This window comes from Lactuca virosa, chromosome 8 (genome assembly GCF_052849685.1).
Source record: "Lactuca virosa cultivar CGN04683 chromosome 8, Lactuca_virosa_CGN04683_v6, whole genome shotgun sequence".
Lineage (NCBI taxonomy): Eukaryota > Viridiplantae > Streptophyta > Magnoliopsida > Asterales > Asteraceae > Lactuca > Lactuca virosa.
Window position 1 is genome coordinate 55,744,988 of NC_136433.1, and position 14,196 is coordinate 55,759,183.

General features: G+C 34.7%; 1 protein-coding gene across 1 annotated transcript; it reads left to right on the plus strand.

Moving 5' to 3' along the window:
* Window positions 1–2,463: 2,463 nt before the first annotated feature.
* On the plus strand, window positions 2,464–2,961 carry LOC145130366 (uncharacterized). Its single transcript, XM_079065179.1, has one exon. The coding sequence runs from the start codon at window positions 2,464–2,466 to the stop codon at window positions 2,959–2,961; it is 498 nt and encodes a 165-aa protein (XP_078921305.1).
* Window positions 2,962–14,196: the final 11,235 nt, after the last annotated feature.

The following is a 14,196-nucleotide window of genomic DNA, read 5'->3' on the forward strand; positions in this document are numbered from 1 at the left end:
CCTGAAACTACTTATTACATGCACATCTCTTCATTCCACTTAGCATCCTAACTAGACTACAACAGCCTTGGTTCCACCACTTGTAATGCATAAAATGAGTGTGTCAGGTTTGGGAAAACCTGGTGATATACATAAGGTTTTCAAGCCCATAATAATTTAATGATAATAAATACCTAAGAGCAACTACAACCGATCCTCACAAACCCTAGTTCGATAATCATCTAGAAGAATCACCTTACCTGATGAATTGTCTGAGTATTTGTTTGACTACACAACTAGGGGAGTCCTTGGCCAGTGTAAGTCATATATAAGGTCACCAATGATCAGAGATTTGATAAATATGGCATCCCATTTTACCTACGGCCATAGGTTATAAATCCTTGCTAGCAATGTAATTCACTAAACCACCTAGAATAGTCAAGTGTTGTCATCTACTATGTTCGATGACCCAGACATACATGTCGGTCGTTTGATCTGAACCCACCATTACTGGTAATCCAAAAAAAGGAGGACTACACTCTGCTCTGATCTCACATTCTACCCTCATTATGATACCTAATCGATATCAAGCATAAGTTGAACTAAGCAACCTTTATGAGTCTTATCTTATACTTAAGGCAGGACTTATAACTAAAGGCAATCGATTTCCAATACAGTTTCTTATCCAATAGCATTATCATATTTATACAAGTGGCACATATCACATATAGTACATGTAAACATTTAATACTGCTTATAATTACTAATACTTTTAAATTAAGATTATGTTCTTGATAGTAACTACGCGGTCACCTGACAAAATGAGGTTACGGCAACGATTCGCCTTAACACTTATCCTTTCGAAAGACTTAGATTTAAAGGGTACTAAGTCTTAATCTAGTTTCATATTCTTTATGACTATAATAATGATAATCTAGATTCCTCGGTAATCACAATAAATACTGAGAGTTCTATCAAATAAGGATCAGTCAGACACGAAAATTGGGAGGCATGACCATTTCAGCGTATAGCCTTTTTGAAATCTAACAACCAAGCCAACGTGACCATTCTAGGCACTTCTCCTCTAAGTAGACGAGTCACTATAATAACATGGAATCACTGATAAATCTTATTTATAGATTCATAGCAATGACTATGAATATAAATAGAAATTACACTAAAATAGGGTTGAGTGTAATTTAACTTACAGATATTTCCTAGATAAAACTCTGGAAATTGCACTGGTAGAGCTCCTACTTGATAGCTACTACTTTTCGGGCACTCAGGGATCTCATGGCTTCGCCAAAATATAGAAAACGTAAAGGAAATAGGCTAAGGCAGAGAGAACTTTGAGAGAAATGTTGTAAGGGCGATATATGAGCAAGATATATGGAACATAAGCTACTTATAGGACTTTTTGAAAAGCATGTCGTGCCTGATGATGTGGCTCCATGTAGTTGCTATAACATGTCCTAAACTGGGTGAGGCTACGTGGTTGGCTTCTAGAACACTATGTGTGTCGCACACTGCATGCGTACCGATTTTCAGATTTTCAAAAGTGTGTAACTTCTTCATACAAGCTCCGTTTTCCATGTGTGTCTATACAACTTTCGTTTAGACTCCGTCTGCTAATTCTCACTTTATTTTATTTACATAGACTTAAGCTATTATAACATGTATAAAATGCATAACACTCTCATCTGGCATCCGTTTTTGACTGTCTTTATATCGTTAGACTCCTATTAATGAGATGTTTCGTTTAGATTGTTTCGGCTAAAAATCGACCGATCTAAAATTTGATTTTTGTGTTAAAACAGCTGCACTGAAACTTCGAAAAATCAGAACTTCCTCATATGAAGTCAGATTTAGGCGTTCTCTTTATGCACGCTCTCGTTTTAATGAATACTATGACTTTCGTTTAGATTACTTAGGCTAAAACTAATTTATCAAAATTTCACTTTTTACGATACACAGAGTTGTGCTGGTTTAATCGCGAAACTTTGAAGAAGCATAACTTCTTTATTCTAAGTCGGATTTGAGCGTTCCTTATATCATCGAAATCCTTATTGCAATTACTTCTTCTTTTGGTAAGGTTATTCGTCATAATTATTATTCTATTTTGACGCATATTTTTATTTATTATATCATATACACAAAACATCATATAAAACACTTAAGCACATAAATACATGTATAATCCTTTCTTATTCATTCATAAAAAGATTACAATATTTGACCAAACTAATTATAGAATATGACTATTTATAGCAAGAAACACAGGCGTTACTTATTTTAAGGATGAATTCTAACTAACTAAACCTCTTTCTCCTTGTAGATGTCGAACGAAGACAACAGCAACAACAAAAACAACAATAACAACAACCATCCTCATCCTCCACCTCTACATACCACAAACTCAAACTTCTCTCTCATCTCGATCCTATCTAGAGATAAACTGACTGGTCAGAATTATCTGGACTGGATATGTACCTTGGGGTTGCCCTAAGATACGAGAGAAAAGAGTGTGTCCTCGATCAAAATCTCCCTTATGTGGATGATGAATCCTTTGAAGAAGAAATACCTGCTTATAAAAAGCATGACAATGAATCTACGAAAGTCGCTAGAATGATGTTGGTGATCATGTCTCCTAAACTACAAAATAATTTCGAGAGCCGTGGGGTATTCAAAACTGATGAGCATCTTAAGGAAATGATCCAAGAGCAGGCTCGGCAAGAAAAGTTTGAGATCATTAAATCCTTGATGGCTAGTAAGAATCAAGATGAGAATTATGTGTGTATGTGTGCATATGTTCAGAAAATGATGTCGTACATTGATAGATTGGAGAACTTGGGTGTCAAGTTTCCAAAGGATATGGTCATTGACATGGTCTTGAACTCACTTTCTAGTTTGTATCATCAGTTCATCATGAACTGTAATATGAAAAATCTCGACAAGACCCTCATGGAGCTTCATGGCATGTAAAGAAAGCTTGGTTAAAACCAAAATCTCCAACCCTATTGCTCTCGTCTTGGCCATTAGGCATGGTAGTTCTACAAGAAGAAAACATTTTCTCATGCTAAAATTAAGGCCAATGTTGAGTCTTCCAATCAAGGTCTTAAGAGAAAATCCATCTCTGAGATAGCGCCAAATACCAAGTAAAAAGAGGTCGTTTACTTTTACTGCCAAGAAAAAGGTCACTAGAGACGTAGCTACCCGAAGTACCTAGATGATGTGAAGAAAAACAAATCCAAGGATGTTGGCACTTCAGGTATTATGATTGAACTCCATGGTATGTCAACATCTAATTCGTGGGTTCTTGATACTAGATGTGGTACCATTTTCCTTCCACACAAGATGTCCGTGGGATTTTCTCCCACAAATCCATTCCGAGAATTACGTGGAACTCTCTTATGTTTTCTACCAAATTCATGCGATATAAAGGAGTGATCTACTCCTAAATCAAACAATATCTTTGCAAGAATTTGATTAGCCATATTCTCCACAAACTTCACAGCCCAGACAGTTGCGTTAAAAGTTGATGTCTGCTTAACCGGTACAGAATACTCCCATGTCAATCCCTTGGAGTACATGTCAATCTTATCGAATTCTTTGGGGACCGCACGCAGTCCAAACCCCATTTTATCAGTGAAAGCATTGGTGTACTCTTCAACCATCATGCTTCCATGTTTCAGTGTTAGGAGTTGATTCTCCAACTCTAACATATCTTCAGTTAAACAAAACTTCTTCTTGAAGTGGGTCAAAAACTCTTCCCATGTTAGTTGCAACGGCTTGTTGGGGCTTAACATCTTCCCCAACGTGTTCCACCAACGGATTGTTGCACCCTTAAAATGTCTAACAACGTAGGTGGTTTGAATCTTACTAGTTCAACCACATGTGACAAAAGCTAGCTCCATTTCTAAGATCCAATCCATTACTGCCACTGGATCCTCTTTCCCATTAAATTATGATGGTTTCACTACTAGAATATATGCCTTTAACGACACGCGAACCACGACACACACTGATTTATGTTACGCGAAAGAGAGTGACCTTAAAATAGTGTCATCTCTCCAAAAAAAATTTAAGGATTTAGGTCACACATTATTGAGTGCCCTTAAATTAGTGTCTCGAGAATAAAATTAAAAACACGGAGGGCGCCTTATCTTAAATGCGTGTCCTCTATAACTGTTGCTTTATAATTTTAATGAAACGTGCATCTCTTGTTACAAAAATCACAGGTACTACTAATATTCTAGGGCTTTTTTGAACAAAATTCAAAACACTCACTCAGTCAGTACACTCTCTACAAGCGATCGGCTTTCCAACCTCGCCTCACCTCACCTCGCATTGTCGACAACCTCTCCTCCGATGATGTTAGGTTACTTCTCCTCAGGCTGACTTCTCATCGCTGGCGTCCTTGGGCTCACCTAACCTCATTGGATACTGCTCAAATTGACGTGCCCTAGGTCCGATTACGGTATTTGAGAAGTCACTTATTGGGCTTGGTGTTCCTGTTGAAACGATTCAGGAAAAGTCAACTTCCCCGGTTGACCAGAGAACCAAGTAACATAAGAGAAAGAGCAGAAGAAAGTCAACACAAGGGGAAGAGGCGCCTGGTAACCATGAATCTGATGCTCAATTGAACACATTCAAGGGTTTCTCACCTTCTAAAGCTTCTCAAGTTGAACAAAAGGTTAAATTTCAAGAAAACCGAATGTTTTTATTATTCAAACATATGCTCTTAACATAGATACTCCAATTATACAAATATAAAAAAGAAAACAAATTAAGTGTTGCTATCAGAGTTTGATAGTATCAAATTTCTCACCTATGTACCTTTTTGTTTCTGGAATGTTTTTAGAACCGTATGTACCTTAAGTTACAAGTAAACAAAGCATCAGAGTGTTGATCAGGTGTTGTTATGTCACTTTGAATTTCAGTTTTGATTAGCTCTATCAACCCTTGGATTGAACCACTTGTTATCTGTGAATTCCCATTCTCAAAATAATACAAATACCTGGATAATAACATTTTTATAATGAGTAAAAATGTTATAATATAAATAAATGAAAGTAGGATGCTACTTACTTGTTAAATATTTCAACAAAGAGAGTAACGGGCCCACTGCTACTACGTGCAACATTTGTCATTTACTGTGCAACATTCGCAATCCTTAATGTACGTTTAAGGAAAAAGAGAACCATGGAATTAGAATGGAATTAAAATTGTGTCAATTCTGACAAAAGAAGATGGAATACCTTTCTCCGTCCTTGATTTGATCCTGATCATCCACCTAAAACAGATGTGAGCATGCATACACAACTCTGCACTAATTCGGCTTTTTCAAATGTTTAGTAGAATACTAAACATGGAAGAAAAATAAAGAATAGATTTTTAGTTTAAATAATAATGGAAATGGGATAAAGATGATTGTGTTTGAATTGTGTTTGTTATTACCCCTATTGCTTTATGTGTCAAAGGGTCTCTGCTTTCCACACCAAGTACATGTGTCCTTTGAAGGGTTCCAATTATGAGGTGAATTGCAGTTACTTGAGCTTTGGAGTCCTGTCAACATAAACAATGAGCATTTTTATTATTTTTAATCTTTCATTTTTGTAAATAAAAAACTCATAGTTATAATTAAACAATGTATAGTGTAGACCTAAGTTAAAACTCTATTAAAATTACCTTGTTATTATGCAATGCAGTGCAATGTAATCATCGATCCCACTGGTTCTCCGTTTTTTGTTTTGTTATTATGCATATTTACTTTTTTTTGTTTTTACCTTTTAACCTTTTGGCAACATGTAATAAGATGCTTCTTTTTCAGGTTGAAGAAAACAAAGTGGTGCTTTCTGCACAGTTGGATCCTCCCTAACTTCCTTACCTAAATGAATTGTAACTAAGGTAATAATTGGTGTAAAAACTTTCTTTTCGCTGATTTTTTCGTACTTCTGTTTCTTTTTTCCTGCTTTTAGCCCTTGCCATTGAAGTCTGGTAATAAACTAATATAATAGACATTAATTAACCAATAGAGAATACGCTATTTGAGAAAGAGAAAGAAAGTAAAAAAGGATATTTATTTACCTTCCTCTTAAGAAATACATGAGAACGTATCTCAGAGATTCTAACTCATCCCTTCTACTTTGTTCTATAAACAAAAATATACACAACTTAATATTCATTGCATGATAGTTTATTTTTTATACATATATAGTAAAACTTACCAATCCCAAGATGTGTATTTATGCATGCATTAAAATCACTTGCACATATAGATTACGATAACTGAGTGGTTAAGAATTTCACTTGTATGGAATGTGTTGATGAGTTGTGGAGTACAGTTTTGGCCCCTCTTTTTCCACAAAACCAATAATTTTTTTGTCCATGTGAAGTTTATTGTCCCATGTACAGTTTTGTTTTTTGCACAATTTTGGTCCTTGCATCAGTTTTGGTCCCTGTAAAAGTTTTGGATTTTGGTCCCTGTACAATTTTTAGTTGTTTTTCTATTATAAAAATAAATAAATTACATTTTGGTTCTTGTGCTAAAAAGGAACCAGTTAGTTCCAAATATTAGTTTAATTTTTTCTTTTATACATGCCTAATCATTGTTGCTTTAAATGGTAAATAATTATGTAGGTTGGTAACAAATGTTTAATGGATAAATCATGGATTTCCTCTAGTAGATTATAAAATGCATATGATGAATGTGTGAATGCTTTTCTAGAGTTTGCACAAAGTAATAATCCAAAGTTAGATGTTATTCCATGCCCTTGTGTAAATTGTATCATTTTATGTCACCACTCAATTGGCAATGTCTGTTATCATTTGTTTTCCCACGACTTCGATGAAAATTATAAGAGTGGTCATTCCATGGAGAAAAACAACCCGAGTTTGATTCTAAATGCCCTAACAATTCCATTTTTCTCCCGATGTTATTTATACAAAGGATATGCTAAATGATGCTTTCAAATATGTAGAGTAAGAACCTGATTCATTGAAATCACTTCTTGAAGAATGTGATAAGCCACTTTATGTAGGGTCAAAGTATAATGCACTTAGTAGATTATTGAAATTCCAACATTTGAAGGGTCAGTTTGGTTGGTCTGATGCTAGTTTTGATGTTTTGTTGTGTGTCCTAAAAGATATCTTACCATCACACAATACCATCCCTAAAGCGACATATGAGTCCAAGAATTTGCTAAAAGGAGTAGGTCTACAATATGAGAAGATTCATGAATGTGAAAATGATTATGTTCTATTCTGGAAAGAACGTAAGGATGTTTATCAATATCCAACTTATGGCACATCTCGTTGGAATAAGAATACCAAAAATATACCTTCAAAAGTTTTGTGGTATTTCCCTATCATCCCTATATTTAAAAGAATGTTTTCATCACAACAAATTCCACAAGCCTTAACTTGGCATGCACAAGGTCGGTTCAATAATGGGAAGCTTACTCATCCTCGCGATACCGCTTCTTGGAAGCTTGTTGATAGCTCATGGAAAGAATTCGGACAAGAAAAAGAAAATCTTAGATTAGCCTTGTTTGTTGATGGTATCAGTCCTCACAAGTCATTAAGTTCTAAGCATAGTTGTTGGTCGTTTATCCTTATAACATATAATCTACCCCCATATTTTTGTATGTCAAGAAAATTCATGATGTTGACTCTGTTGATATCAGGGTAAAACCAACCTGCTAACAATATTGATGTCTACTTGGCACCATTGATAGAAATCTAAAACTCTTGTGGGAAACTGGCGTTGAGACATTTGATTCTTATAAGAAAGAATATTTCAATCTAATAGCAATATTACTTTGGACTATAAGTGACTTTCCTACATATGGAAATCTTTCGGGGTGTGTTACCGAAGGTTATTATTCTTGTCCAATATGTTCGAAGAATACTTGTTCACAATGGTTGCCAAAGCCTAAAAAAGTATGCTTCCTTGGGCATAGAAGATTCCTCCCATTTGAACATCATTTTCGTAAAAGAAAAAAACATTTCAACAATCAACAGGAGCACGATTTTATGTAACAACCATCATCAGGTGAAGATATTTATGACTATCTGGCGGGATTTGAGAGTACATGGGGTAAGAAGATAAATTCAAAGAAGATAGGATCAAAGAATATAAAGTTAAAGAAGATAAATACAAAGAAGGGAGCGTCAAAGAAGAAAACGCCAAATAAGGAAAATTCAAAGAATAAAAAAGAAAGTATCGATGAGAGATCTAAATTTTGGCATAAAAAGTCGATTTTTTTGAACTTGAATATTGGATGAAGTTGCCTGTTCGTTATCAGTTACATGTCATGCACATAGAAAAAAAATGTGTCCGAGAGTGTTTATGGGACAACGTTGAATTTTCCTGACAAGAAGAAGGATGGATTAAAAGCATGACAAAATCTTGAAGCGTTGGACCAGGAACATATGAAGACAAGGATAAATAGAACCATGTGAACAAGATAAAGGGAAGGGAATAGAAACGAAGAGTAAAAAGAAGGAAAAAGAAATGGAGAAACAAAATGTAACCATGCAAAAAAGGTGGACCAGAGCACAGATGAAGACAAGGATAAGAATTGATAAAAGTAGTATTTTGAAAATGAGTGCAATTATGCTTAATGGACAAGTTACAAAAGTTGATTCTATAAAAGTGCGGTGTGAGAATGATCTTTTTGGGTAAGATAGTTACACGTACTTAACTTGGGATAATTTTGAAGCACTTTTAACATTGGATGAGCTGACCGATGATGTCATTGTGTCTTATATGATGTAACTGCAAGAAATTTAATTTAAATAACTGTTCTTAAAACAAAATTTGTTTAATCAATTTATTGTTTGAATGATAACAAGGTGTTGTTTAACAAAATCAAGTATGGCCCGCCAGAAAGAGATCATGGAATTTGCTTCATGAACTCGGTTGTAATCTCGCCAAGTACGCGTAAAGGGAAATCTAAGAATATTGATGTTGCAAGTAGAGGTGTTTCAGATCGGTTGTCTACAAGAAAGGACAATGACATCATCATATTGCCCTACAATCCTGGGTTTGATTTTTCCATTTGATATTGAATACAATAAATACCTTTTTATTTTGAAAATGACTGCAATTACGTTATTTGACTTCATTTTTTTGTGGTGTTTGTAGAAGACATTGGGTGTTGGTTGTACTAGACATGAAATTGGATACTTGCTATTATCTTGATTCCTTGGGTTCTGGAAATTTCAATATGCAGTTGAAGCAAATTATTGATTCGTAAGTAATATAAATTATCAAAACATTTGATGTGAATACAATTATGTTATTTGACTTAATTTCTTAATGTTTTGTATAGGTCAATGGTTTTGTACGCTACACAAAGTGGATCCAACAAGAGGATTAAACTAAACTGGGTCAATGTTACGATCAACACTTAATTCCTTATTGAAATTGCAGCTTTAACTTTATTTTTTGGATCAATGTTGCAATGATTATTTATATGTAATTATGTAGTGTCCAGTTCAGGCCAGATCTACCGAATGTGGCTACTACATGTTAAAGTTCATGAAGGAGATAGTTGAGGAAGGAATTGAAGTGTTGGTCAAAGACAATGTAAGGAGATAGCATTCTACTTTCACTACTTTAATTTAATAGGAAAAGAATTGAAAAGAGGATCATTTTATGGTTATTTGTTGAATATAGCATCCTATTCTCACAATTATAATTGAAATAGTTGGTTATATGCAAAAATAATAATGCACTTTCATTCATTTGAAAGTACAATGCTCTATTAAGAAAGAAGAATTTACATTTTGTGTTTATTTGTTAAATATAGCAACTCACTATTAAAGTATATGTTAATATGCAGTTTTTATTATAATAGAAACAATATGCAAATTTTTTTCTCATGTCGAGAGTAGCAAAATTGAGTACACAACTGATGATATCGATGGAATCCGTGAATAATGGTTGGAGTTTGTTACAGGCTTCATTTATCGGTGATATTTTGTATACACAAACAATAATTTTGTTAACAATGAAATGTTAGGTAGCATGGTATTTTGACATGTTGTGTACAATATTTTTGTTAACTTTGTGAAATGTTAGGTAGCATCCTCCTTTGACATGTAGTTTTGTTTGACATGTAATGTTAGGTAACTTGTTTGACATTTAGATGAAATTCAATGTTTTGGTATATATTTGTTTTTTTATTATGCATATTCATGTTGTAAATGTGTATCGTAAATGCACGTCGTAAATGTGTATCGTCAATGGCAGTTGAAGTTTATGACACACAAATGTGTGTCATCTTCATTTATGACAGTGGATTTAACGATACGCAATGCGAGTCGTAAAAGTGCGTCGTAAGGTTATGACATGCAAGGGCATGTCGTCTTCTTTTATGACAGGGGCTTCCTTGACATGCAATGTGTGTTATAAAGGAACGTCATAAATGTATGTCGTAAATGCACGTCGTAAGTTTACGACGCGCAAAAGTGTGTCGTCTGTCGTTATGACAGGGAGTTCCTTGACACACATTTGCGTGTCTTCTGAGCATTTTATGACACGCATTACGTGTCATTAAATGGTATTTTGTAGTAGCACTTGCAAGTCATGAAATCTTTATACTTGCAATAGCCTCTGGGTTCATCATTTCTTCGGATCTTCGAGTCTTCCAAAGGAAGGAGTGGTCCTTGATGACTTTCCAAGCTATCATTTCCTTCCTAGACAGTCGTTGGACAAGAGGGAACCGGTACATCATTAACTTTATCAACGACTACTGACTCATACACCACTGGTGCTCCACCTCTTGCATTGGCTAACTCTTGAACTAAGAGCTCCTTAAACTCACGTCGTTGTTGATCGAGCATTTCTTGCATCATCTCTCAAGGTTTATTCATCGAGATTTCAACAGCTCCAGCTTCGACATTCTGAGGTGCAGGACCTCCTTTGTTATTAACCACTCTACCGCTCCTTGTGATCGTTATGTCATTCTATTGTCGTAGAGGCGACATATTACTATATATATATATATATATATATATATATATATATATATATATATATATATATATATATATATATATATATATATGTGTGTGTGTGTGTGTGTGTGTGTATGTATGTATAGCACATATTAGCAGCTAAGGCATCTTCCTATAGTACGCTAGTGATAATGTCTAAAGTAACTTAGGCATATATCCTAAAGCAATTTATCAAACACCTCACCGATTTATACTTATCATCTAAGTTTAAGTCTAGAATTACCCTAAATTCCTAGTTCGCTTAAACTAATAATTTGATATCAACTGTACCGTCCCCTATTTTTCAGAACCAGTTAAAACATTTTCTTTATGCTTTAATACATTGAGATGCAGAAATTCTCAATTAAATAAAACATTTTTCAGATAACAAAAGTTATTTCATTTTATTAAAATTCCGAGGATGTCATCGTTCTTACCTAAACATACATTACAACGTAAATATAAAAGGTCTTGAAACTACTTGTTACAGGCACATCTCTTCATTCCACTCGGCATCCTAACTAGACTACAACAGCCTTGGTTCCACATCTTGTAATGCATAAAAATTAGTGGGTCGGGTTTGGGAAAACCTGGTGATATACGTAGGGTTTTCAAGCCCAGAAAAATTTAATGATAATAAACAATATCATTCCTGCAAAACAACATTGTCAGATAATATATGTAATCTCACCTAAGAGCAACTACCCAACCCAACCGATCCTCACAGACCCTAGTTCGACAACCATCTGGAAGAATCACCTTACCTGATGAATTGTCTAAGTATCTGTTTGACAACACAGCTAGGGAAGTCCAACGCCAGTGTAAGTCATATATAAGGCAACCAATCATTAGATATTTGATGAATAGGGTATCCCATTTTATATACATCCATTGGTTATAAATCCATGCTAGCAACGTAATTCATAAACCGCCTAGAATAGTCAAGTGTTGCCATCTACTTTGTTCGATAACCCAGACATACATGCCGGTTGTCTGATCTGGACCCACCATTTCTGGCCATCCAAAAAAAAGAGGACTACACTCCGCTCTGATCTCACATTCTACCCCCGTTATGAGACCTAATCGATATCTAGCTTAATTTGAAATAAGAAACCTTTACAATTCTTATTCTTATACTTAAGGCAGGACTTATAACTAAAGGCAATCGATTTCCAATACAATTTCTAATCCAATAGTATTATTATGTTTATACAAGTAGCGTGTAGCACAGCTAATACATGTAAAAATTTAATATCACTTATAAGTACTAACACTTTTAAATTAAGATTATGTTCTTGATAGTAACTATGCACTCACCTGACAGAATGAGGTTAGGGCAACACTTCGCCTTAACACTTATCCTTTCGAAAGACCTAGATGTAAATGGTACTAAGTCTTAGTCTAGTTTCATATTCTTTGTGACTATAATAATGATAATCTAGATTCCTCAGTAATCCCAATGAATATTGATAGCTCTATCAAATAAGGATCAACCAGGTAGGAAAGTTGGGAGGGGTGACCATTTTAGTGTATGGCCTTTTTGAAATCCAACAACCAAGCCAACGTGACCATTCTAGAAACTTCTCCTGTAAGTAGACCTGTCATTATAACGACCTGGAATCACTGATAAATCTTATTTATAGATTCATAATAATGACTACGAATATAAATATTAATTACACTAAAATTGGGTTGAGTGTAATTTAACTTACAGAGATTTCCTAGACAAAAGTTTGGAAATTCCATTGGCTCATGCATAATAATGGTGTTTCTTTTAGTTTATTGTTGCTACTCGCCAAACATGGAACGAAACATTATTTCGTTTCATGTATTATACAAGGATGGTTTTTGATTTTCTTTTGATAAAAAAATGGTGACATGTTAGTTTATAAAAACGGTTCCTTTATTTCCAAAGATGATCATTGCAATGGTGTGTATGAAAGTGTTATTTTTGTATGCAACTCTAATAATCTAATGTTAAATGTTGGTTCTTCTAATAATGTGGTGGATAAATCATGCTTGTGGCATTGTCGTCTTGGGCATATAAACAAGAAATGCATTGCCAAGTTCCAAAAGGATGGGATCTTGGAATCATTTGATTTGGAGTCAAATGATGTATGTAAGTCTCCTTTACTTGGCAATATGACAAAAGTGTCTTTCACAAGAAACTATGAACGAGACAAGGATCTATTGGACCTAATCCATACTGATGTATATGGATCGTTTAGATCCGCCACAAGGCATGGTGAACATTACTTTGTGACTTTTACTAATGGTTTTAATAGATATGGCTATATCTACTTAAGGAAGCATAAGTCAGAAAGTTTTGGAGTGTTTAAAGAATTCCAAAAGGAAGTTATAAACCAACTGGGCAAGAAGATCAAGATGCTACGATCTAATACGGATGGAGAATACTTGAGTCTTGAATTTATCAATCATCTAAAGGATTGTGGGGTTATCTCATAGTTTTCTCCTCCCAAAACAGTACAACTAAATGGTGTTGCTGAGAGAAGAAATCAAAAATTACTTGATATGGTTCGATCTATGATGACTCGAGCTATGATTCCAATAATTTTCTGAGGTTACGTTGTGTAGACAGCCACTAATATATTAAACCTTCTACCAACTAAGAAGGTATCTTAGACACCATCCGAAATGTGGAATGCAAAACCTCCCAGTTTTGCACATTTGAAAAATTGGAGTTGCGAAGTTTTTTATTCATCGCTAAGATAGTGATAAACTAGAGCCTAGAGCGAAAAGTGTTACTTCGTAGGATATCCTCAAGTCTTTTGGATACATATTCTATAATGCTTCTGAGAACAAAGTGTTTGTGTCTCGGATGGGCTTCTTCCTTGAGAAGTCATGTCCAAAGAAGCTAGTGGGAGCCCAATTGATTTTGAAGAGATTCAAGAGTCAAACGAAGAAGGACTTGCAGTTGAAATTGGCACTTAACCCGAGGTTAATCGACATGTTGAGCCAAATGAAATAATTCTAACTCCTATGCTACACAGATCTGGTAGGGTTCATTTATCTCCTAAGTTTTATGGTTTCCATATTTAAACAGAATGAAAGGTCTTGATTAGTGATCGTATATTGGCTAGTATGGGGGAACCATCTAATTACAAGGAAGTGATGACATGCACCAAAGCTACTAAATGGAAGGAGAGTATGAAAAGTGAAATTCAATCCACATATGATAATAAAGTTTGGAGG

What these genes read in the sequence shown, in the direction of transcription:
- LOC145130366 (XM_079065179.1), top strand. Translation starts at nt 2,464, where the DNA reads ATGTACCTTGGGGTTGCCCTAAGATACGAGAGAAAAGAGTGTGTCCTC.